Source organism: Bombina bombina, chromosome 11, assembly GCF_027579735.1.
Source record: "Bombina bombina isolate aBomBom1 chromosome 11, aBomBom1.pri, whole genome shotgun sequence".
Classification (NCBI taxonomy): Eukaryota; Metazoa; Chordata; class Amphibia; order Anura; family Bombinatoridae; genus Bombina; species Bombina bombina.
Genome location: NC_069509.1, coordinates 63,814,085 through 63,841,751, shown reverse-complemented (window position 1 = coordinate 63,841,751; position 27,667 = coordinate 63,814,085). Strand labels below are relative to the sequence as shown.

At 36.3% G+C, this 27,667-nt stretch overlaps 1 protein-coding gene across 1 annotated transcript in view; it reads right to left on the bottom strand.

The window, feature by feature from the left end:
• The window catches only part of LOC128641929 (uncharacterized), a 175,339-nt gene that overhangs the window by 57,786 nt on the left and 89,886 nt on the right, over positions 1-27,667 (bottom strand). The window contains exons 20-25 of the mRNA XM_053694524.1: positions 14,914-15,119; positions 13,573-13,667; positions 11,502-11,626; positions 6,972-7,090; positions 1,811-1,955; positions 67-276 (exon numbers count right to left, since the gene is read on the bottom strand). Coding sequence (XP_053550499.1) covers positions 67-276; positions 1,811-1,955; positions 6,972-7,090; positions 11,502-11,626; positions 13,573-13,667; positions 14,914-15,119 — 900 coding nt within the window. The remainder of the gene's footprint in view (positions 1-66; positions 277-1,810; positions 1,956-6,971; positions 7,091-11,501; positions 11,627-13,572; positions 13,668-14,913; positions 15,120-27,667) is intronic.

Genomic DNA, 27,667 nt, shown 5'->3' with positions numbered 1-27,667 from the left:
AGAAATGTTAAATATTATGTAAAGTATGCTATTTTAAAAGTGAAATCATAATGATAAATTATATACCTGGGATGTGATGTTCAGTTTCGTCACAATAGATTTAGCTTGGTCTCTGTTCCATCCTTTAACTTTGCTTAGATTGGGTAAAGAATTTGCTATGTCACTTGCATTAATATTTGTAATTTGAGATGTAGAAAGTCCTACAGCACTTTGACCCAATGTATTAATTACACTGGAATCAATATTGGACAGCTTGCTGACCAAAGACACAGCAACCTGAAGAGAAAAGATAGAAACAAATTAAATGCATAAAAATATAGCATTTGATTGCTGATAGCATTAGTTATAGTCTGTTTTAACTATAATTTATGCTTAAAGGGACATATAGTGCATGACTGCTTTACAGGGTTGAAGCATTTTGGCATATACCTTTATTACCAAAAATGTTTCTAGTGACAGTTATTATGGTTTCAGGGGCATATGTACATATGCTGTGTGCAACCTATTCATCCTCACCTGCTGATGATATTGTGTGAGAGCTGACTTTGTGTGCATCATACAAACTACCACTGGGCACATGAATATTTACATTACAATTTCCATCATTATACCCCTTTAATTAATCCCAACTATTATATTCTCCAGGAATTAATAAAATTGCCATTGAGTTGAAAATTAGTTCTGTATTCCATAGAATTCAATGAATGATCATTGGTGTATAATACAATTAGACTGGCAATGTTATTAGTACAGGATGGCCTCAAGCCCGGTCCAAACAGCTTACAATATGGAAGTCAGGGGATTGTGAGGCAAAGGAGCTTTCCTTATTTTTTCCTACCAGGACAAATGCTATACTATTTCTTGCATCTATTAAATTTTTTTGCTTTGTTCTACACTTTTTGTTGTTGTTGTGAAAAGTGCTTTCCTAATAAATACCTTAAATGTGTTTCCAATGATACATTATTGTATCCCCACCTATACTGAACACTTCAGTACACCAGTATTGGTGGTATATCTCAATATGAAAGTTTTAATGTTGACTATACTGTTCCTTTAAAGTTGCATTAGCCTTACTTTTTAGCATACATATTAAATAGCAGCAAATAAACACGGTAAAGTTTTTTTTTTTTTAATTAATTGAATGGCTAAGTTAAAGGGACATTATACACCAATTTTCATATAACTGAATGTAATAGACATTACTATAAAGAAGAATATGCACAGATACTGATCTAAAAATCCAGTATAAAACCTTTTAAAAACTTGCTTAGAAGCTCCAAGTTTAGCACTATTGATGAGGTTAGGCTGGGACACCCACTGAAAGGGGCTGAGGAAACAGGAAGAGCAGACTCTTCCCCCTCCTCTGGATATGAAAAGACCCATTACACAAACAGGAGCAAACAGGAATCTATAGAAATTAGTATACATCTGACACTTTGGGGTTTGGTTAGGAGTCTGAGTTCAGCACAATGTTATTAAAAGATAAGCAAAACTATACATTGTTTAAAAAACACTCCAAGATGGGCTATATAAATGGATCATGTACAAAACATTTATGCAAAGAAAAATCTAATGTACAATGCCCTTTTAATGCTGTTTACACTGATATTGAAACTAATATAAAATGGATGCCCGTACGCAACTGATTCCCATGTATCGGTTGCTCACTGGCTAATAAGACAAACCCCAGTGCATTATTGGTACATAAACCTTCAGAAGCCTAAACCTGGAGGTAGTTATATTTAGTCATATCATGCCTTCATTCCTTTCTTCCTGGTTAACACACCAATAAAAGGTCCTGGGATATTACCTCAATCTCTTCTGGCCTTGGGCTAGCTCCTGTTTGGCTATTGTTGCACTGTTTATTGATTTTCTTAATCCACTCCAGTGAATCTTTATTGTTTATTTGTTTCACTCCTTGTCCACTCAGGTAGCAAAGAAAGTAATCAGGGAAGCTAAAGAAAAGGAAAGCTCAGGTTAGGAACTAGTTATAATAAGTAGATAAAACACAACATCCCTTAATGGACCTGAAACCGGCATAAAAAGAAAACCGCATTAGATTTGTGACAATATATGTTGTGTATAGCTTTTAATATACTAGGGAATTAATAAATTAATAATAAATACTTTAACTTTTAAAACTTCTGCCTTCCTGCTGTCTTGGTAAATTTATGGTCTAGGAAGCACAGGGCCACTGGTTCTTACCCACCCTACAGCCTCTTCTTTCCCTGCACTTGTGTGTAGTAACTAATAAGCCATTGATTAAAGGGGGGGGGGGAGTAAGAATAGCAGAGGCGTATTTTGACCTAGACAAACTTTCCCTGTGCCTAGGAGTCATGCCACTCCATCCCTCTCTGAAGGCACGTTAGTGAAACGCGTATCGGGATTTTACTTGGAGCAATGTCTCAATTTTTTCCAATTATTTGGCTTACTGAGTGATTATTATGGATACATAAGGGGAATGAATAAAGGGAAGGGAACCTTTATAGATTGCTATTATAGTAAAATATTGGGACTTCTTACAAGACAATTTTGATGATAATTAAAATTTAGACCTACCAATGCAAGGAAAAAGCCCACCTATATTTAGCAACAAAGAAAAAAGTGCAGCAATAGATGGTTCCTATAAATAATTATAATATTATTGTATTATAACTAATTATAAGCCGAGCATATTGAAAATAGCGTTACTAATATAGGGCTAGATTACTAACGTTAGTTAATTTATGCGCGTATTATAAGTTGAAAGTAAATGCGTTTGCTCGAGCACAATCAAATTTTACGCCCGTGGGATTAGCAGGTCTGAAAACCTCACTTTAAGGGTTAGGATAAATTAAAATTTACACTAAACATAACAAATACATTCAAATAAACATATATACACTATCGGATAAAAATTATTCATAAAAATAGTAATACAAAATATTTATTAGAGTTCAAAGGTATATTGCCTTGTATTTGACTGGAAAGGGCTACTATATATATATATATATATATAAAACTGTATGTGGGTATATATATATATATATATATATATACATACATACACACACACACACACACACATATATATATATATATATATATATACACGCATACACATCATATACACATACATATACACATACATATCAGCACTACTAGTATAATAAATATGAGTGTCCTAAACAAAACACAATGTTCCCTATTGGTGCACGGTAGTGGTTAAATTGATAATACACATATAAAGAAAAACAGACCACTATTTTCCAGCATTGGACTATAACTCAAAAACTATTAATGTCCCCCCTATATATGAGGATCAGAAAGGGAGAGAAAGAAGAAAAAGCTAACAACCACTAATATATTTGATACATTTAATTGAGACAATTGGCAACATTTATATCTAACAGTTTGTTTTAAATGGGCAATGAGAACTGCATTAAGACCAATGAAGTGTCCATTAACAATGTCCTTGATAAAAGTCCAAACGTAATGGATGGCATATATTAATTTATACGTAATGCAGAACCCACAAATCTGATCTCAGCTCTTCTTACGGATAACCACAAAATCAAGTCCCCATTCAGCATTAGCCAAACACTCCCTCTGACTCACAACAAACAAATTGGTTTGGCCTTTTCAGATTATACAGGCATATTCACAGAGGGTCCATAATAGTGTTGTTAAAAAGCGCTAAATTGCGAAAAGCTGGAAAAAGCAACAAATGGGGTGTATTTATAATCCGCAAACAGGTATTAATATGTATGGTTAATATCGCAGGCTCAGCTTCATTAGCAAACATTCATACAGGTATCCCATATTCTTATGTCACATAACAGACCTCTGACTTCCAGCATAAAGGCTAATTATCCATATATATATATATAGCCGCTTCACAGAGGATTTCAGTGTGAGAAAGAACACAAAGGAACGATTACCTGTTTCAAAGTCTGTTCAAAATTGGGCTATGTTCACCTCTTTCTTGATCGTCACGCCAAGTTGAGTGTCAGATGGTAATGAAGGCACTTTAGTGCATCGCTCTCCTTCAAATAAACTGCGCAGGATGAGCCAACATACTGTATAGATCAGCGGTCTGCAGCTGACAACACCTCTGAGGTTAAGCAGCTACGCGCGTTTCACCTGTTCAACCTACAGGCTTCTTCCGGCTTAATCAAGCCAGAAGAAGCCTGTTTTTTTTAAAGCCAGTTTATTTGAAGGCGTGCAATGCACTAAAGTGCCTTCATTACCATCTGACACTCAACTTGGCGTGACAGGTCCCCGAGCGGACAGTTTGTCTCATAACCGCAAAATGGCATACAACGATCAAGAAAGAGGTGAACATAGCCCAATCTTTGAAACAGGTAATCGTTCCTTTGTGTTCTTTCTCACACTGAAATCCTCTGTGAAGCGGCTATATATATATATATATATATATATTTATATATATATGGTAATTAGCCTTTATGCTGGAAGTCAGAGGTCTGTTATGTGACATAAGAATATGGGATACCTGTATGAATGTTTGCTAATGAAGCTGAGCCTGCGATATTAACCATACATATTAATACCTGTTTGCGGATTATAAATACACCCCATTTGTTGCTTTTTCCAGCTTTTCGCAATTTAGCGCTTTTTAACAACACTATTATGGACCCTCTGTGAATATGCCTGTATAATCTGAAAAGGCCAAACCAATTTGTTTGTTGTGAGTCAGAGGGAGTGTTTGGCTAATGCTGAATGGGGACTTGATTTTGTGGTTATCCGTAAGAAGAGCTGAGATCAGATTTTTTGGGTTCTGCATTACGTATAAATTAATATATGCCATCCATTACGTTTGGACTTTTAATCAAGGACATTGTTAATGGACACTTCATTGGTCTTAATGCAGTTCTCATTGCCCATTTAAAACAAACTGTTAGATATAAATGTTGCCAATTGTCTCAATTAAATGTATCAAATATATTAGAGGTTGTTAGCTTTTTCTTCTTTCTCTCTCTTTCTGATCCTCATATATAGGTGGGACAATAATAATTTTGAGTTATAGTCCAATGCTGGAAAATAGTGGTCTGATTTTATATATATATATAAATAAATGTGTGTTTGTATGTATAAGAAATAATTCTATAACAATATTTAATAATGGGTGTTACTGTAAATATTTAACATTCCATTGCCTTTATATAGGGAGAAATGTTCTTTGTATTTTCAAATTGATATTCCTATATCTGTGTTTATTCATACATTTATATAGGTATAGATATATATTTTATATTAACATTATCATATATATAGAGAACTATTTATTTAAAATAAAAAATATTTTTTTTTCTATGTGTAGAACATAGGAATGTGAAATATGCGTAACGCTTTGGGTTGCACGCTATTATTATTATTATTATCAGGTATTTGTAGAGCGCCAACAAATTCTGCAGCACTATAGGTCTACAGCGATGTCTGGCTAGTGCATATGAAGAATTAGTTATCTTAAGGCTTGTTATATAAATATAAAATATTGAAAGAAATTAACAATAATTATTATTAATAATAATAATAATAATAATAATAATGGAGTCTACCCTACGCTGAAGGACGCCAGCATCTTCTCCTCTAAGTGTACAGGTAACCAGTTTTACACCTTCATCTACCTTTTCTCTTTATTTTTAAATATATATTTCTAATTATATATCTGATAATGTTAATGTAAAATATATATCTATACCTATATATCTATATGAATAAATATGCAGGTACAGATATATACACACATACATATATATAGGAATATCTATTCAAAATAAAATTAACATTTTCTTGTATGTGAAGAAAATTGAAAATGTGAAATATTAATAACTCCTGCCGGGTTCGTGTGCACGAGCGATAAGTGTTCGTTTTTTTTCTTCTGCGCTCTCCATTGAGGTCTATGGGGAGAATAAGTTAGTGTGGTCACAATATCCGAAGTCCTTTAGTTAGCGCGTCGGGTTTTGCTCGCACTCCAAAGTTTTAATTTAAACTTGTAATAAGCGTGCTAACCCGCACATGCAAAATCTTTACTTCTGGTGATGTTATCGATTGAGCGAAAAGCGCCACTTGCCATCTGGACTATTATAATTAAAAAGATAATTTTATATGGTAGCATGGTAGTACTTAACGTATGATTCTTTGTGTTTTTCTTTTTTTTAAAATACATCAATAAAAGTCATGTTTTAAGCATGTATTATGTACTAAATTATTAAGACAAAATAATCTACTTGCGTTTAGACTTTCTTTTGCAGTTGAAACTCAACTTATTATTCGTAAGTAATCACCTTTTAGTCTAAAAATATTTTGGAACACATAATTTTATCTCTCATTTGTTTACTTTGATAAATAATCCTTTTCGTTTCTCCCCAGGGATGTGTAATAACTAAAAGGCTTTCAATAAAAGAGGGGTAAGAGGAGCAAAAGAATATTTTGACCTAGTCAAACTATCCCAGTGCCTAAGGAAGTACAAAAAATCACTGGTATGGAGAGAAATCCCCAAAAAAAACTTTTTTTTTTACTGTAATGTTGCTCTCTTTCAAATTCAGAATCTACATAGCTAGATAAAAAGTAGTTTTCATGGTAAAATCTACCTTTATAAAAAATTTTGAGGGACCTCACAATGCTGGTGAGACATCTTAGATAATTTTGCAAAAGAGCAGAGCTTCAGATCATCAGGAGTTTGGACCTATGACAGAATTCCCTCTCCTATGCTCTCCAAATGTCATTCATTTTATTATACATGAATAATCCGTGGTTTATACTTGGGTGAATGACCCCTCCATGCTCAACTAGCTAATATTCGTGCAATTTGCTGGGGGTTCGATTTTGGGGAGCAGCAGATCTCCCAGGGCCTAGGGCAGCACAAAACCCCCAAAAAATAAACCACTGGATGGAAGAATAAGTAGATAACTGCAGCAGAGAAGCATATGATAAGAACAGTGCAAAATCTATAGGTGCTTTTGCCATACCTGGACAGAGAGATGCTACCCGATGTCAGGAGAGATGTATAATACACTGCAATGTCTCTGGAGAGATTGAGCTGTGAGGTGAGCTGGATGGTGGCCGGGTCTTGGGCAAACATTTGAAGCTGAGAATAATATTTAGTGGTTTAGTGAGTCATTAATACATTGCGTTGTACAAAGATGAACCTGCTAGCGGCTGAATGAAATTACATACAGACCTATAGATATGAAGATTGGAGTGTAGAGCAAAAGCAGGTAAAGTAACTAGAAAACAAGTACAGTATTTAAATGGGTGCAGCAAGATGGAGGAACTCCCATGTAGCCCATGTTTTTAGCACTGTGGTCCTCTCACCAGTTGTACTACCATATTGTTTGCTTTTTGAAAGGGGAGGACATCTAAAAGCTGCTCATAGATGCTCAGGAACTGATTTGATGCCCCCACCAGTTACACCCTCAGACCGCCCTGACTCTGACACACACTTGGACCGCCTAGATGTCCCTCTGTGTTACCATATTTTGAATCTGAAATACTGTGTGGTATAACAAGGGTGATATGGCACAGTACTTCTTAAACTGGGGGTCTGGACCTCCCAGGGGGTTCCTTAAAAATGTTTGGGGTTCCCTACAAAATTTGATAATGTACTATGAGTTTGCTGTGATAGACTGTGTCTGTGTGTTGCTAGTGTGATTGAGTATGTTTGTATACGTTTGTGAGTGTATTTATGAGTGAGTATGTGTATGAGTTAGTGTGTGGTGTATTAGTGTGTGTCTGTATAAGTGAGTGTTTGTATGTATGAGTGTGTGTGTGACTATGAGTGAGTGTGTATGTATGAGTGAGTGTGTGTGTGTGTGTTATGTATAATTGTGTGTGTATTAGTTAGTGTGTATGAGTGAGTGTGAGTGTGTGTGTAGGAGTGAGTATGAGTGTGTGTGTGTATGAGTGAGATTTGTGTGTGAGTGTGTGACTAAGTGTGTATGAGTGAGTGTGTGTATGTATGAGTGAGTGATTGTGTGTGTGTATATATGTGTTTGTGTACATTTCTCCATATTACTTAATGAGAGTTAGGCACATAGCTAATTTTGTACCTCTTCAAATGCGTGGGAGTTGCATCCTACATGGAAAGTACACGGATTCAGAGTAACTCTCTCACCATTAGTGATTATCAATCGCTATTAAAGTTACATTTACGTATTTTGTCTAAAATTCCCCTCACTTCTGTCTGACAAGGGGTTTGTTTTGGATTATTTTTATAACAATGGGGAGTCATGAAAAGAATTCCAATGCAAAAAAGGGTTCCAGGTACAAAAAGTTTAAGAAGCTCTGATATACAGTAGCACATTAGTGAGGAGAACATTGGGTCTTTGTGCCACCGGGTGGCTATTGAGAGGTAATTAAATTATCTCAAACAAAAATGTTTTGGTATAAAGAGACACATTTTTGTAGTCTAAGAATTTGGTGGGTCAACATATTGTTATAATGCAACTCCATCATAAGACACTCGGCTGTTACACACCGTTTGTTTCCTGCTTAACCTTATATTTAAAGGGACATGAAAGTGTTTTATTTCATGATTCAGACAGTGCATGTCATTTTAAACAACTTTCCAATTTACGTCTATTATCACATTTCCTTTGTTCTCTAGATATCCTTGGTTGAAAAGCAGGGAAGTAAGCTCAGGAGCGTGCACGTGTCTGCAGTACTATATGGCAGCAGTTTTGCAAGAATGTTGTACATTTTCAAGAGCACTAGATGGCAGCACTATTTCCTGTCATGTGCATGTTACCTACTTAGGTATCTCGTCAACAAAGGATGCCATGAGAACTAAGCAAATTTGATAAAAGAAGTACATCAGAAACCTTTTTTTATGCTCTGTCTGAATCATGAAAGAAAAAAATTAGGGTTTCATGTCCCTTTAATTTTGCTTTGCTGATCGAGCTCTGCATCATAACGTTTTAGTATACTCTGGAGAACGGTGTTGGCATGGTCCTATCATTCACATAATAACAATGTTCTTTAAAACAGAAGAATGGTCTATAATGCATATGAAACAGATCTATTTAATCAGGTTTCTTGCATGAACAGTGAGTTCACAAATGGTCTATGGGATAGAAGCACACTGGCTGATTAGGAAAATCCCACATTGGTTGACAGTGACAAGGCCCACAAGCAAACAAAAAATACTTTGATGTGCCCTTAATTATTTTACTCTATGAATAAATACAGGGAGTGCAGAATTATTAGGCAAGTTGTATTTTTGAGGATTAATTTTATTATTGAACAACAACCATGTTCTCAATGAACCCAAAAAACTCATTAATATCAAAGCTGAATAGTTTTGGAAGTAGTTTTTAGTTTGTTTTTAGTTATAGCTATTTTAGGGGGATATCTGTGTGTGCAGGTGACTATTACTGTGCATAATTATTAGGCAACTTAACAAAAAACAAATATATACCAATTTCAATAATTTATTTTTACTAGTGAAACCAATATAACATCTCAACATTCACAAATAACATTTCTGACATTCAAAAACAACACAAAAACAAATCAGTGACCAATATAGCCACCTTTCTTTGCAAGGACACTCAAAAGCCTGCCATCCATGGATTCTGTCAGTGTTTTGATCTGTTCACCATCAACATTGCGTGCAGCAGCCACCACAGCCTCCCAGACACTGTTCAGAGAGGTGTACTGTTTTCCCTCCTTGTAAATCTCACATTTGATGATGGACCCACAGGTTCTCAATGGGGTTCAGATCAGGTGAACAAGGAGGCCATGTCATTAGATTTTCTTCTTTTATACCCTTTCTTGCCAGCCATGCTGTGGAGTACTTGGACGCGTGTGATGGAGCATTGTCCTGCATTAAAATCATGTTTTTCTTGAAGGATGCAGAATTCTTCCTGTACCACTGCTTGAAGAAGGTGTCTTCCCAGAAAACTGGCAGTAGGACTGGGGAGTTGAGCTTGACTCCATCCTCAACCCGAAAAAGGCCCCACAAGCTCATCTTTGATGATACCAGCCCAAACCAGTACTCCACCTCCACCTTGCTGGCGTCTGAGTCGGACTGGAGCTCTCTGCCCTTTACCAATCCAGCCACCGGGCCCCACCCATCTGGCCCATCAAGACTCACTCTCATTTCATCAGTCCATAAAACCTTAGAAAAATCAGTCTTGAGATATTTCTTGGCCCAGTCTTGACGTTTCAGCTTGTGTGTCTTGTTCAGTGGTTGTCGTCTTTCAGCCTTTCTTCCTTGGCCATGTCTCTGAGTATTGCACACCTTGTGCTTTTGGGCACTCCAGTGATGTTGCAGCTCTGAAATATGGCCAAACTGGTGGCAAGTGGCATCTTGGCAGCTGCACGCTTGACTTTTCTCAGTTCATGGGCAGTTATTTTGCGCCTTGGTTTTTCCACACGCTTCTTGCGACCCTGTTGGACTATTTTGAATGAAACGCTTGATTGTTCGATGATCACGCTTCAGAAGCTTTGCAATTTTAAGAGTGCTGCATCCCTCTGCAAGATATCTCACTATTTTTGACTTTTCTGAGCCTGTCAAGTCCTTCTTTTGACCAATTTTGCCAAAGGAAAGGAAGTTGCCTAATAATTATGCACACCTGATATAGGGTGTTGATGTCATTAGACACACCCCTTCTCATTACAGAGATGCACATCACCTAATATGCTTAATTGGTAGTAGGCTTTCGAGCCTATACAGCTTGGAGTAAGACAACATGCATAAAGAGGATGATGTGGTCAAAATACTCATTTGCCTAATAATTCTGCACTCCCTGTACACAACACATTTCTTCTACTATCAGTATTTGTTCCCTGACCTAATAGGGATAACAGGTGAATAAGGTAAGAGACAGAGATGGTATATGAAGTGAATAAGGTAGGAGATGGTATATGAAGTGTATAAGGTAAGAGATGGTATATGAAGTGGAAAAGCGTAAGAAGAAAAGATAAGAACACATGGGGATGAAAAACCATCTGAAGATTGCCCCTGGGTCTTAATTTCTAGACATGTGCATGGCGAAAAAAATCGGTTCGGATTGATTCAGATTTTTTCCGAATTTTGGTTCGGAGCGATTCGAATTCGGAAAAATTTGAATCAATTCGGTTCGGATTTGTTTCGGATTATTCGGATTCGAATAAAATTCGGTTCGGATTTGTTTCGGATTCATTCGGATTCAAATAAATTCTGTCTGGATTCGGTTCGATTCGGTTCGGAAATTCAGAATTTCCGTAAGTGTTAGGTGGGATTAGACTAGTATTATGTACTGTACATTAGGTGTAAACCCATAGCAAGTGATATAACCCTAATATACTGTACAATACTAGTGTAATCCATGGCCATTCCGAATCTACCGAAATAAATCCGAATAAATCTGAAGTTAATTCGGATTTATTCGGTAGATTCGGCACTATTTTAATTCGGGAGATTCGGTTCTATCCGAATCTCCGAATTTTCCGAATCGAACCGAACCGAATCGCACATGTCTATTAATTTCATTGTCTTCTACAAGTCGTTAACTCACCATGGAATCATTAGCAAATGACCTTAGGTCTTCTTCACTGGTGAAGCTGAGAAAGGAACCCATGTTTGTCACAAACCAGGAACTGGAATTGGCATCACCTGAGTTATAGCATTTAGGTGCACTGTCTAGAAAGGAAAGCATAGACATTAGTTCAGAAGTAGAGAAGACATTTTCAGATATCAATAGATGGTCCATCAGCTTCACATTTTAGTCCAAATGTTATATCAACATAAAATATTAATCAAAATATTAAAGACACATGAAAAAAGTTCCTTTAAATCAGATGGAACATTCAGTTTCAACAAAGGATTCACTAAGAGGTAAATTTGATAAAGAAAGTTGACTGCATTTTTTTTAAAAACAACCTGAATGCTCAAACTGAATCATTGTTATCATAGTAAAGTAGATGAGATTTAAAGAAGACAGAAGTCCATTGAGTTTCATCCTATACAGATCCTACTTAAATTACAATAAAAATCTCCAGTTAAGCTTAAATTAATTCCATAAAAATGTGACCCATTTAACACAAACAATCATATCCCTGAATTCTGACATTTTTAAATGTATCTAAGGTTTTGGCATTTACTACCTCCTTAGGCATCGAGTTTCGCACTTTTGTGTCACAAGCAATTTCTTTGGAATAAACAGAGCTTCTGCCAACTTTGTATATGGGCCTTGAATATATTTATATAAAGTAATCAGATCACCTCTTAAGAGCCATTTTTTCTAGAGAAAACAGACCCAGTTTGGCTAACCTGTCCTCATAGTTTAAAGTATTCATTATCCTTATTAGTTTTGTGTCCCTTCTATGATTTTTTTCAGTGTAATGTCTTTTTTTTAGATTTGTCCCCAGAACTGCACTCCATACTCAAGGTAAGGTCTTACCAGGGATTTATATAGTGACAGAATTATGCTTTCCTCCCTTGAATCAATGCCTCTTTTAATACATAATAGTATTTTATTAGCCTTAGAAGCCTCTGCCCTGCATTGTGCAACCATTTTTAGCTTGTTATCTATATGTACACCCAAATCTCTTTCCTCCTCTGTTTTACTAAATCTAATCCAATTGAAATAATAAGTTACCTTCTTATTTTTACTTCCAAAATGTAGAACCTTATATTTTCCAATATTAAAGGACCAGTAAATATAGTAGATTTGCATAATAAACAAATGCATAATAAAAAGACAATACAATGGCACTTACTCTGAACTTCAAATTATTAGTAGATTTTTTTCTGATAAATGTAAAAGTTATATCTATTTCCACTTCCCCTGTATCATGTGACAGCCATCAGCCAATCGCAAATGCATATACGTATATTCTGTGAATTCTTGCACATGCTCAGTAGGAGCTGGTGACTCAAAAAGTGTAAATATAAAAAGACTGTGCACATTTTGTTAATGGAAGTAAATTGGAAAGTTGTTTAAAATCGCATGTTCTATCGGAATCATGAAAGTTTAATTTTGACTTGAGTGTCCCTTTAAATGTCATTTTCCATTTACTCGCCCATTCTTGCAATTTTTGCAAATCCCCTGCAATTTCATCCTGCACTGACCTAATTACCTTACACAACTTTGTATCATCAGCAAAAATAGAGATGTTGATATTTAATACTTGCTCTTAGTCATTAAAGGGACACTGAACCCATTTTTTTTCTTTTGTGGTTCAGATAGAGCATGCAATTTTAAGCAAATTACTCCTAATATCAATTTTTTTCTTCGTTCTCTTGCTATCTTTATTTAAAAAAGAAGACTGGACAGCACTTGTTTATTGGTGGGTGAATTTATCCACTAATCAGCAAGAACAAGCCAGGTTGTTCACCAAAAATGGGCTGGCATCTAAACTTACATTCTTGCATTTAAAATAAAGATACCAAGAGAATGAAGAAAATGTGATAATAGGAGTAAATTAGAAAGTTGCTTAAAATGGCATGCTCTATCTAAATCACAAAAGAAAAAAAATTGGGTTCAGTGTCCCTTTAATAAAAATATTAAATAATGAAAGTTGACATTTGACTTCCTTGTAAATTAAAGAAGATTTCTGGTTTTCTGTTTTCAATAAATACTTTACCTTTTTTAGCAAGATACGATTTAATGATTGATTTATATATATAATCTGGTACTCCAGTTTTCAGAGTTGATGCTTTGGAATTAAAGCTCTGGATTCTGTAAAAAAAAAAAAAATAATTAAGAAACATATATTAACAATTCTCATTGCCTCTGTCATACACTTTTAGTGTTAATAATGCCTTGATGAAACATTGCTAATAAATATTCTTGTCAGTTATATCTAGTTATAAAGCTAAAATGTATTGGCTTACGTGCAAAAACAAACATGAGATAAGGAGGTCCTTGTGTATAGAGAAAAAAATAAAATAAGGACTTATGTTCTCATTCCAAGCTTAGCCCATTTGACTGGGTTGTGGTTTCAACATATATATATATATATATATATTGCCATTTCATGTACAAAAATAAACTTAAACATCAACTTTTCCATAAATGTTATACTCTGTAGTTGGCGTAACAGATTACATTTTTATAGTACACTGTTCCTCAGGGGCGGACTGATCAGCCAGGCAAATAGGACCTGGACTGAGGGCCCAGCATGTAGGGGATCCCACAAATGGCATCTCCATGGCTCCTGGTGTGCTGCTTAAAAGGACACTGAACCCAAATTTTTTATTTCGTGATTCAGATAGAGCATGCAATTTTAAGCAACTTTCTAATTTACTCCTATTATCAAATTTTCTTCATTCTCTTGGCATCTTTATTTGAAATGCAAGAATGCAAGTTTAGATGCCATCCCATTTTTGGTTAACAACCTGGGTTGTCCTTGCTGATTGGTGGATAAATTCATCCACCATTAAAAAAGTGTTGTCCAGAGTTTTGAACCACACAAAAAGCTTAGATGCCTTCTTTTTCAAATACAGATAGCAAGAGAATGAAGAAAAATTGATAATAAGAGTAAATTAGAAAGTTGCTTAAAATTGCCTGCTCTATCTGAATCACGATCACGAAAGTATAAAATTTGGGTTCAGTGTCCCTTTAAGCTGGGGCTTAAGTAACTAAGCAGTTAAGTGTGGGTTTAGTGGGGGCTTTGTGTCTGGATGTGGATGTAGGGGGCCCTGTCAGGGCTCTATTGCTGTGAGGGCCATGGAGTGTGGGAGCACTGTCTCTTGCCCTTGACGTTGGGGGTCCTGGCCCTGGAGGTTAGGGTGCCTGTTGGGGGCAGGGAGGCTATTATGTTCATTTGCATAAATTTGGGTCAGTGTGAGAAAGTGGAATCACTTCCCTAATATTTGCCCAGGGCCCTGATTGGTCTCAGTTCACCCCTGCTACCCGTTTAACATATTTTTCATTTGATTTTCCATATTGCCCCTCACCAAATAAAAAACAAAACGATACTCACATAGCTTGGTAGGACGAGCAGTTAATATTCAGAGGGATGAGTTTAAGCTGCTCTGTAGAGATTTCAGGCAGGACTAAAGTGAGGTTTTTCTGGATGAACTGTGACCAGTCATCTGGGGTGTAAGAACTGAAACTGGGTTGGAGGACTATAAAGCTTTTTTTCAGCAGTGCTTGAGAGAGAGGAGTGGGTACGGAGCTCGGGTTTTTCTGTAAAAACAAAATAAGTGATAACCAGGTTTAATCGTTATATGAAGAAAAAGTATTTAAATATGCAAGCACTATGCACAAAATATGCTAAATACAGTAGATTCACACAAAAAATGTGTTTAGTAATTTTAAAGGGATAATAAACACCTTGTAATTAGAAGACATCTGCTACTAGAGTAACATACCAGCCAAGTCTAAACATCTTATGTGCTGCAAGTGTTTTTCAATAGCCAAACTTCACCTAATACTTCATTCATTTGGAGAAGCCAATCTATGCTTGAGTCTGCAGCTGACAAGGCTAGCTTTGGTTATAATGGTAGTATAAAGTGCATTGTTTTGTAGTTCTTATTAGTTAAAGCCAATTAGTGGATAATGTGTAGCAGGGTTAGCCTTGAAAAATATAAATCACATGAAAAAGAAATAAAAAAAATAAAGTATACTACAAAGCTTTTTTTTTTACTCAACATAACATGTGGCTAGATTACGAGTTTTGCGTTATGGCTCATAACACTGCTTTTTCACTACCGCTGGTATTACGAGTCTTGCAGGTATAGCTGTACCGCACACTTTTTTGGCCGTAACGCAACGTAACTACCGCACCTTTCGAAAAGTCCTTTTTCAATGGGACTTCCACAGCGCCGGTATTACGAGTTTGCCTGTCCGGCCAAAAAGTGAGCGGTACAGCCTATAACTACAAGATCCGTACCGTAAACTGAAAGTCAGTAGTTATGGGTTTTACGCTACAAAGCTGTAGCATAAAACTCATAACTAAAGTGTTACAAAGTACACTAAACACCCATAAACTACCTATTAACCCCTAAACCGAGGCCTTCCCGCATCGTAAATACTAAAAAAAATGTATTAACCCCTAATATGCCGCTCCGGACATCGCAGTCACTATAATAAAAATATTAACCTCTAAACCGCCATACTCCTGCATCGCAAACACTTGTTAAATATTATTAACCCCTAATCTGCCACCCCCAACATCACCGCCACCACTATACTAAAGTTATTAACCCCTAAACCTAACACCCCTAACTTTAATATAATTATAATAAATCTAAATAAAAATTACTATCATTAACTAAATAATTCCTATTTAAAACTAAATACTTACCTGTAAAATAAACCCTAAGCTAGCTACAATATAACTAATAGTTACATTGTAGCTATCTTATGTTTTATTTTTATTTCACAGCTAAGTTTGTATTTATTTTAACTAGGTAGATTAGTTAGTAAATAGTTATTAACTATTTACTAACTACCTAGTTAAAATAAATACAAATTTACCTGTAAAATAAAACCTAACCTGTCTTACACTAACACCTAACAATTAACTAAATTACAAAAAATAAAAAACACTAAATTATACAAATAAAAAAGAAATTATCAAATATTTAAACTAATTACACCTAATCTAATAGCCCTATCAAAATAAAAAAGCCCCCCCTCAAAATAAAAAAAACCCTAGCCTAAACTAAACTGCCAATGCCCCTAAAGGGCCTTTTGCGGGGCATTGCCCCAAAGAAATCAGCTTTTACCTGTAAAAAAAATACAAACAACCCCCTCCCAACAGTAAAACCCACCACCCACACAACCAAACCCCCCAAACAAAACCCTATCTAAATAAACCTAAGCTCCCCATTGCCCTGAAAGGGCATTTGGATGGGCATTGCCCTTAACAGGACATTTAGCTCTTTTTCAGCCTAAAGTCCCTAACCTAAAAATAAAACCCACCCAATAAACCCTTAAAAAAACCTAACACTAACCCTCGAAGATCCACTTACAGTTTTTGAAGACCGGACATCCATCCTCATCAAATCCAGGAGAAGTCTTCATCCAAGCGGCAAGAAGTCCTCAACGAAGCCGGCAGAAGTCTTCATCCAAGCAGCAAGAAGTCGTCCTCCAGACGTGCAGAAGTCTTCATCCAGACGGCATCTTCTATCTTCATCCTTCCGACGCGGAGCGGCTCCATCTTAAAGACATCCGGCGCGAAGCATACTCTTCATATGGTCCCAGCCGTACACTGAAGGTTCCTTTAAATGATGTCATCCAAGATGGCGTCCCTTGAATTCCGATTGGCTGATAGAATTCTATCAGCCAATTGGAATTAAAGGTGAAAAAATCCTATTGGCTGAAGCAATCAACCAATAGAATGCAAGCTCAATCCTATTGGCTGATTGGATCAGAAAATAGGATTGAAACTCATTTCTATTGGCTGATTGCATCAGAATATCGGAATTCAAGGGATGCCATCTTGGATGACGTCATTTAAAGGAACCTTCAGTGTACGGCTGGGACCGTATGAAAAGGATGCTCCACGCCGGATTTCTTTAAGATGGAGCCGCTCCGCATTGGAAGGATGAAGATAGAAGATGCCGCCTGGATGAAGACTTCTGCCCATCTGAAGGATGACTTCTTGCCGCTTGGATGAAGACTTATCTCGGATTCATTGAGGACTTCTTGCCGCTTGGATGAAGACTTCTCCCGGATTTGTTGAGAATGGATGTCCGGTCTTCAAAAACTGTAAGTGGATTTTCGGGGATTAGTGTTAGATTTTTTTTAAGGGTTTATTGGGTGGGTTTTATTTTTAGGCTAGGGACTTTGAGCTGAAAAAGAGCTAAATGCCCTTTTAAGGGCAATGCCCATCCAAATGCCCTTTTCAGGGCAATGGGGAGCTTAGGTTTATTTAGATGGGGTTTTATTTGGGGGGTTTGGTTGTGTGGGTGGTGGGTTTTACTGTTGGGGGGGTTGTTTGTATTTTTTTTTTTTACAGGTAAAGGAGCTGATTTCTTTGGGGCAATGCCCAGCAAAAAGGCCCTTTTAAGGGCCATTGGCAGTTTTGTTTAGGCTAGGGTTTTTTATTTGGGGGGAGGGGCTTTTTTATTTTGATAGGGCTATTAGATTAGGTGTAATTAGTTTAAATATTTGATCATTTCTTTTTTATTTTGTGTAATTTAGTGTTTATTTTTTTTTGTAATTTAGTTAATTGTATTTAATTAATGTAATTTTATTTAATTGTAGTGTAATGTTAACTAACTATTTACTAACTAGTCTACCTAGTTAAAATAAATACAAATCCGTAAAACAAGATATTCTCCAGCACCAGTGGCTATCCGTGTGCAAGCTGAAGGAGCCACTACTTGAGGACTCCAAACAATCCAGAAATCTATAAACTCAGCAGCATAACAAAGGTAAACTGTATTCAATTTTATTCAGTACCAGGAAGAAAACATGTTGTTTCGGGCTCAATATGATTAAGGGCAATTGAGCCTGAAACGTAATGTTTTCCTCCTGGTACTGAATAAAATTTAATACAGTTTACCTTTGTTGTGCTGCTGAGTTTATAGATTTCTAAAATAAATACAAAGTTTCCTGTGAAATAAAAATAAAACCTAAGATAGCTACAATGTAACTATTAGCTATATTGTAGCTAGCTTAGGTTTTATTTTATAGGTAAGTATTTAGTTTTAAATAGGACTTATTTAGGTAATAATAGTAATTTTTATTTAGATTTATTTTAATTATATTAAAGTTAGGGGTGTTAGGGTTAGGGTTAGACTTAGGTTTAGGGGTTAATATATTTATTTAGTGTTAGTGATGTGGGAGGCCAGAGGTTTAGGGGTTAATAACTTTAGTATAGAGGCGGCGGCAACGTTGGGGAGGCAGATTAGGGGTTAATAAGTGTAATTATTGATATCTATGGGGAAATCGTGCACTAGCACGTAAAACCAACACACAGCAGCGCTGTGTGCGGTATGGAGCTCAAAGCTGCCATATTGCCTGCTAACGCTGGGTTTATGAAAACCTGTAATAGCAGCGCTATAGGGAGGTGAGCGGTGGAAATAACTTGCAAGTTAGTACCGAGCCGCTCATAACGCAAAACTCGTAATCTGGCCGTAAGTTATTTGGTGCTCATTCATCCCAAAAAATTCCTTTTTATTCCTAATTACACAATATGTTCCCCAATTTTTTTTTAGAATCATACTAGTTTAGAGAGAATCAAACTTTGAAGTTTGTTATTTGATAATCCAGTTTTACAAATGAGAAGAGAAAAAAAAAATTCCACAAAAATGAAATGATAAATGTTTGGTAAACACAATCCTATGTATTTGCAATGCAGGAATGCAGCCAACAGTTTTTTTTTTTTTATTGTTTTTGTCATTTGTCTATCCCTATGTAGACTAAATAGAAACTTTGTAGTAGAGCTTGCTGATTGGTGGCTACATTTAGACCCCCAAAATATACAAAAATAAGGAAAGACCTAAAAATACACAGCTTGCTACAACATGCTACACAGTCTAAAATATCAAACAGAAACAGATGCGCCACATGGCCCAATATTGTAGTTTCCAAATGTATGTAGATTTTACTATATAGTTGCAATCACATGTATTGGAGCACCTCAATTGGTGCAAATGACACAGTCTGGGATCTATAACAGTCACCCAGCAGACCGGCCTCTCGAGTTATTGCAGGGTCTGTGTAAAATAGAAAACACAAAAAAGCCTATATGGCCTAGTATTGTATGACTAGAGTGATTCCACACCAAATAGTAGTATAAGATTTTGAACTCACATTTGGTGAAGCATCCCCAATGATGCTATAGAGACAGGCTGGGATTAATTCGGTCACCCAACAGACTTAACTCGTGGCATACAGCATGCAATAGTCCTCTTGGTGGTCTATAGGTCAGTTATATCCTCAGATAAAAACCAATTCAAAGGCAGCAAGTGTTTTTAGTAAAAGTTAAAATCACTTTAATAAAATAATAATAAAAAATTGCGACGCGTTTCTCAGTCTCAGACTGTTTCTTCAGGCATAATCATGCCTGAAGAAACAGTCTGAGACTGAGAAACGCGTCGCAATTTTTTATTATTATTTTATTAAAGTGATTTTAACTTTTACTAAAAACACTTGCTGCCTTTGAATTGGTTTTTATCTGAGGATATAACTGACCTATAGACCACCAAGAGGACTATTGCATGCTGTATGCCACGAGTTAAGTCTGTTGGGTGACCGAATTAATCCCAGCCTGTCTCTATAGCATCATTGGGGATGCTTCACCAAATGTGAGTTCAAAATCTTATACTACTATTTGGTGTGGAATCACTCTAGTCATACAATACTAGGCCATATAGGCTTTTTTGTGTTTTCTATTTTACACAGACCCTGCAATAACTCGAGAGGCCGGTCTGCTGGGTGACTGTTATAGATCCCAGACTGTGTCATTTGCACCAATTGAGGTGCTCCAATACATGTGAGTGCAACTATATAGTAAAATCTACATACATTTGGAAACTACAATATTGGGCCATGTGGCGCATCTGTTTCTGTTTGATATTTTAGATTGCTTAATTGGATCCTGGTCTGGACCACTACAGATTGCTGCCTTGGTATTCTACTATCAAGATCCTTATAAAAGACAATATAGTGATCATCATCACCCAATTATTACTATCTTTGAGTGAGATACAACTGTCCTATTAACATTGTGATTAACATTGTGATTATCAATTGTATGGGTTAATATATATGTACTCTATTCATAATATATATACAAGTTACTACAGATCTAGTGAATCATTACTTATACTGAAAGGTGCATTATAATTGGTAACATATGATCTACCGTTCTATACTACATATTATCATATAAATTTAATTGTCAATTTAGGAAACTAAAATTATATTGGATACTCTCAAGGGCGCCCCCTTTTCTTTTGTTGTAATGCTACACAGTGATTGGCTGATAAATGCAGCAACTTTTATTTCATATAGGTGGCAAGAGTCCATGAGCTAGTGACGTATGAGATATACATTCCTACAAGGAGGGGGCAAAGTTTCCCAAAACTCAAATGCCTATAAATACATCTCCCACCTCACTCATACCTCAGTTTTACAAACTTTGCCTCCTTAGGAGGTGGTGAAGCAAGATGTGCTTGATTTCTTCTATGAAAGGGGCTTCTAAGCATATTAAAGCCCAGCTCCTCTCAGTATTGCCTAATGTCATGTTTTCGCCTATGGGAAATCTATTCTAGGGCTCTCTGTAAATTCGGTCATGGGGATTCAACTGCTGCCTCCCTTTACAGATCGACATTATACTCCTCTACCATTACCTCTGCTAATATGTTTCAGTACTGGTTTGGCTGTCTGCTATACGTGGACAGGTGTCTTCTGGTAAGTATATATCATTTTTAAGACTTAAGCTATGGAAGGCACTTTTTATTATAAAGTTCTTAATGTATATTGCATATATTAGCCATGAGTCAGGTCTGTTAATATTTCCCTTTGCAGTCACACAGTTTCAGAATGGAAATTATGTTTATGGGAGAACTTAGTTATTTTTTTTCTTACCTGGGGTTCCGGTTAGCTGCTAACATGGAGTCTGTTTTTAAAATGTTCGCTGGCAAATTAGACTCGCGAAGATGCAAATTGTGTAATTTTATTGCGTCACTTTTGGCGCTAATATTTTTGGCGCAAAATCGCATCTGCTGTGACAGGAGTTGCGTCATTTATGCCGCAAGGTTGCGTCTATTGTGACGCGAGTTGGGTAATTTCATTGCCCCATTTTTGGTGCAAAATCACGCCTGTTATAACGTGAGTTGCGTTTTTTCAGTGCGTTCTTGGCGCCAAAATTTGCTATATAAGTCTCTCCCTCTAATGCTCTCTACTCTCATTATATTATAGAAAGCTATGATGCTTGTTTTTGATTTTATTTTTTGTATAAGAATTTTATCATAAGTATTTTTTCCCATTCCCGAAACTGCTATATTGAGGAAATTGGAAATTTTGTTTAAATTTTATTTTTTATTTTTGTTACATTTTGCAAGATGTCTCAGACTGATTCTTTCTCTGATGTTACTGTAGGAACTAAGCTGCCTGAACACAATTCTACCAAAACTAAGTGTGTTTGTTGTAAACAAGCTGAAAACCTTTTTCTTCAGTTCAATTATAGGGCATTTGTTATGACGAATTATTACATGCTGATAATGTTTCTATGAGTACAAATACATTTACGGTTATTCCTTCTCAGTCTAATGTACCTGATATTCCTGCAGATATGAATTTTTTTATTGCTGCAGCCATAGAGAAGGCCTTCAAATAAAAGTAAAAGGTCTTTCCAAACTTGTCATTGATCTAATTAATTTTGTACTGACCGACAGCATACTGAAATATCCTCTACTGATGAGGGTTCCTCTGACTCAGAGGATCCTGCATCAGAGACAGAAATTGACAAATCTGTTTTATTTAAAATTGAACATATTCATAAAGGATGTATTGTTTACTTTGGGTATTGAGGAGTCTAGTCCTTCTGATAGCAAAGCAAATAATCATTTAAATTCTGTATTTAAGACTTCTGAGGTTACTCCTGACGTTTTTCCTATTCCAGATGCTATCTCCAATATGATTGCTAAAGAATGGTCTAAACCTGGTACCATTTTAACCTTTCTTCTAGGTTTAAGAAGTTGTATCCTTTACCTGTGGCTAGTCTAGAGTTTTGGGAAAAGGTCCCTAAGGTTGATGGGGCTATGTCCACTCTTGCCAAAAGTACTTCTATTCCTATGGACGATAATACTTATTTTAAGGATCCTTTAGATAGGAAGCTTGAATCTTACCTTAGAAGAGCATATTTACATACTGGCTATATTCTTAGACCATTGCTGCTGCTTCAACTTTTTGGTTGGACAGTTTAGCGCAGCAGTTATTAGATCTGGAACTATCTAGCATTGTTCTTTTACTTCAACATGCAAATCATTTAATTTGTGATGCTATATTTGATGTCATTAAGATTAATGTCAAATATATGTCTTTAGCTGTTCTAACTAGAAGAGCTTTATGGCTTAAATCTTGTAATGCTGACATGCTGTCTAAATCTAGATTATTATCTCTATCTTTTCAGGGTAATAATTTGTTTGGTTCTCAATTGAATTCTATTATCTCCACTATCACTAGGGGTAAGGGAGTTTTTCTGCCCCAAGACAAGAAATCTAAGGCTAAATTTAAAGCTTCCAATCGTTTTCGTTCCTTTTGTCAGAATAGAGAACAGAAAACCTCTCCTTCGCCAAAGGCCCCTGGCTCTAATTGGAGGCCATCTCCGAATTAGAATAAATCCAAGCCTTATAAGAAACCAAATCCAGCCCCTAAGACTGCATGAAGGTGTGTCCCTCAAACCAGTTCTTCTGGTGGGGGGCAGACTAAAGTTATTTCAAGACATTTGGACAAATTCTGTCCAAAATCAGTGGATTCAGAATATTATTTCTCAAGGCTATCAAATAGGTTTCAGAGTAAGACATCCCATGGGAAGTTTCTTTCTTACTCATGTTCCAACAAACCCTGTGAAGGCTCAGGCTTTTCTGAAGTGTGTTTTAGACCTAGAGTTTTCAGGGGTGATTGTACCAGTTCCTCAGCAGGAACAGGGATTGGGTTTCTATTCAAATCTATTCATTGTCCCAAAGAAGGAATATTCTTTCAGACCAATCCTGGATCTGAAAACTTTAAATCGTTTTATAAGAGTCTCAACTTTCAAGATGGTGATTATAAGGACTATTTTGCCTTTTGTTCAGCAAGGTCATTTTTACGTCTATAATAGACTTACAGGACGCTTATCTTCACATTCCGATTCATCCAGACCACTATCGTTTTCTGAGATTCTCTTTTCTAGACAAGCATTACCAATTTTTCGCTCTTCCATTTGGCTTAGCAACAGCACCAGAATTTTTCGCTCTTCCATTTGGCTTAGCAACAGCACCAAGAATTTTCTCAAAGGTTCTCAGTACCCTTCTATCTGTAATCAGAGAGCAGGTTATTGCGGTTTCCATATTTGGACGATATCTTGGTACTAGCTCAATCTTTTCATTTAGCAGAATCTCACATGAAAAAACTAATGTTGTTTCTTCAAAGACATGGTTGGAGGATCAATTTACCAAAGATTTTCTTGATTCCACAGACAAAGGTCACCTTCTTAGGTTTCCAGATAGATTCAGTGTCCATGACTCTTTCTCTAACAGACAAGAGATGAAGGAAAGTGGTTTAAGCTTGTCTAAACCTTCAGTCTCTATCATTCCCTTCAGTGGCTATGTGCATGGAAGTTTTAGGACTCATGATTGCAGCATCATACGCAATCCCTGTTGCTCATTTTCATATGAGACCTCTACAGCTTTGCATGTTGCACCAGAGGTGCAAGGATTATACTCATATCACAGTTGATATACTTAAATCACAACACTCAACTCTCTCTGACTTGGTGGTTAAACCATCACCTTATTGTTTAAGGGACCTCTTTTGTTCATCAGACTGTGATCACAACAGATGCAAGTCTTACAGGTTGGGGAGCTGTCTGGGGGTCTCTGACAGCACAAGGGGTTTGGAATCCTCAAGAGGCAAGGTTACCAATCAATATTTTAGAACTCTGTGCTACTTTCAGAGCTCTTCAGGCTTGGCCTCTATTGAAGAGAGAACTTTGCATTCATTTTCAAACAGACAATATCACAACAGTGGCATATGTCAATCATCAAGGGGGGACTCGCAGACCTTTAACAATGAAATAAGTTTCTCTGACACTTTCTTTGGCGGAATCCAACTCTTGTAAAATCTCTGCAATTCATATCCCAGGTGTAGAAAATTGGGAAGCGGATTATCTCAGCCATCATTCTCTACATCCAGGGGAGTGGTCTCTCCATCAAGATTTTTTTTTCAAATTATACAGATGTGGGGTCTTCCAGAAATAGATCTGATGGCCTTTCGTCTGAACAAGAAACTTCCCAGATACCTTTCCAGGTCCAGGGATCCTCAGGTGGAAATGATGGATGCTCTAGCAGTTCCCTGGCTTTACCAACCTGCATACATTTTTCCACCTCTGGTTCTTCTTCCAAAGGTGATCTCCAAGATCATAATGGAACAATCTTATGTGTTTCTGATAGCACCAGCATGGCCTCACAGGATTTGTTATGCAGACCTTGTCCGAATGTCCAGTTTCCACCCTTGGTCACTTCCTATAAGACCAGACCTTCTGTCTCAGGGCCCAGTTTTCAATCAGGATCTCAAATCTCTGAATTTGAAGGCATGGAAATTGAACGCTTAGTTCTTAGTCATAGAGGTTTCTCTGACTCCGTAATTAACACTATGATACAGGCTCGTAAGTCTGTTTCAAGGAAGATTTATCATAGGGTTTGGAAAACCTATATTTCATGGTGTTCCACTCATGATTATTCTTGGCATTCTTTTAGAATTCCTAGGATACTACAGTTTCTTCAGGATGGTTTGGATAAAGGTTTGTCTGCAAATACTTTGAAAGGACAAACCTCTGCTCTCTTTGTCTTATTTCATAGAAAGATTGCGAAGCTTCCTGATATTCACTGTTTTGTTCAGGCTTTGATTCGTATCAAACCTGTTATTAAATCAATTTCTCCTCCTTAAAGTCTCAATTTGGTTTTTTAAAGATTTTACAGACTCCTCCTTTTGAGCCAATCCATTCTTTGGATATTAAACTACTTTCTTGGAAAGTGTTATTTCTTTTGGCTATCTCTTTTGCTAGAAGAGTTTCTGAATTGTCTGCTCTCTCTTGTGAGTCTCCTTATCTGATCTTTCATTCAGATAAAGCTGTTTTGCGGACTTAGTTTACATTTTTACCTAAAGTTTTGAATTGCAACAACATCAATAGGGAAATTTTTGTTCCTCCTTTGTGTCCTAATCCTAAGAATACTCTTGAAAGGTGTTTACATTTTTTGGATGTTGTAAGAGCTTTGAAATATTATGTTGAGGCTACTAAAGATTTCAGAAAGACTTCTAGTCTAGACATCTAGTTATTTTTTCTGGTTCCAGAAAAGGTCAGAAAGCCTCTGCCATTTTCTTGGCATCTTGGTTGAAGCTTTTGATTCACAAAGCTTATTTGGAGACGAGGCAGTCTCTGCCTCAGTGAATTACAGCTCATTCTACTAGATCAGTCACCACATCTTGGGCTTTCAAGAATGAAGCTTCAGTTGATCAAATTTGCAAAGCAGCAACTTGGTTTTCTTTGTATACATTTACTAAATTTTACCATTTTTATGTGTTTGCTTCTTCGGAAGCAGCCTTTGGTAGAAAGGTTATTCAGGCAGCTGTCTCAGTTTTATTCTACTGCCTATGATTTGAGTTTTTTTTAAGAAAACTATTTTTTGGATTTAAATTCTCAGCGGAAATAGCAGTTTTTATTTTATCCCTCCATCTCTAGTGACTCCTGGACTTCCACATCTTGGGTATTATATCCCATACGTCACTAGCTAATGGACTCTTGCCATAATTTATGTAAGAACTTACCTAATAAATTAATTTCTTTCATGGTGGCAAGAGTCCATGAGACCCACTCATTTTTTTTTGGGTTATGATTTTTTTTATATAAAGCACTTTATTTATCCTGTTCCTCTTTTTTATGCTTTTACTCCTTTTTTAAACCTCACTAACTTGGCTATACGTTAAACTGAGGTATGAGTGAGGTGGGAGGTGTATTTACAGGCATTTGAGGTTTGGAAAACTTTGCCCCCTCCTGGTAGGAATGTATCCCATATGTCACAAGCTCATTGACTCTTGCCGCCGTGAAAGAAATGAATTTATCAGGTTCTTACATAAATTATGTTATTTATATCTAACTCATTGGCCACAGCAAAAACGATAACAAACATATTCCAAAGTCATTAGACTGCAAAACAATTAAAGGTTTTTCGATCATATTACAAGTTGAAAGTAAACGCAATCGCTTGAGTGAAATTGAAGTTAACGCTCGTCGGGATATTGCGCCCTCAGAGCTCTGGTCAATGTGTTTTGTGACACTTTTTTGTTTTGAGGACCAATCAAAAATACATTTAAAAGTACAGTTACACTCATAATAATTTTTCATAATTTTTCGAATGTTCCTAAACAGAAGCACCCAGTAGGATGATGCGGAGTTTCACTTGTAATGAGTTAAAAAAATAAGAGAACAGCCTTAAAAATAGCGAGTAATAACCATGCTATTGTAGTCGTACTTCACTAGGTTTTGTAAAATGTTAAATAGATTTATTACTATTCAAAGCAGTGCATATGGGCTGTTATCTTACGCGCTTCATACTACTAAGGCATTTCATCAGATATAATCAGCAATTAATTAAATCCTCACTAAAACCGTTAACTTCACACTGCTAAAGCTCACCTAGTAAGATGGTGTTATTTTTTTATTTATGTGAAAATAAACAATGTGACACTGCATTTGTATAATACAACTAGCATGTATACAATAAAGTGCATTAAGTTAATAACCCATATGTATTGAACAAGCTCTAAATCATTACAGATTTTTTTACCGGATAAATAATGCTCACAACTGTTGCTGAGTATCTTTGATAAATGCCTTAGTGACATGAAATATAAAAGATGACGGCCTGTATTTAATTTCTGTATTCTTTTTTGAGTTACCTTAAATTGTAATAAAACATTTTAACTTTTTATTCCAAACCTAGCACAGTGCATGAAATGTTTTTTTTTCGCTCTTCCCGGACTTTAAATAGTCAGTGGCTTTGAATGACTTGTGA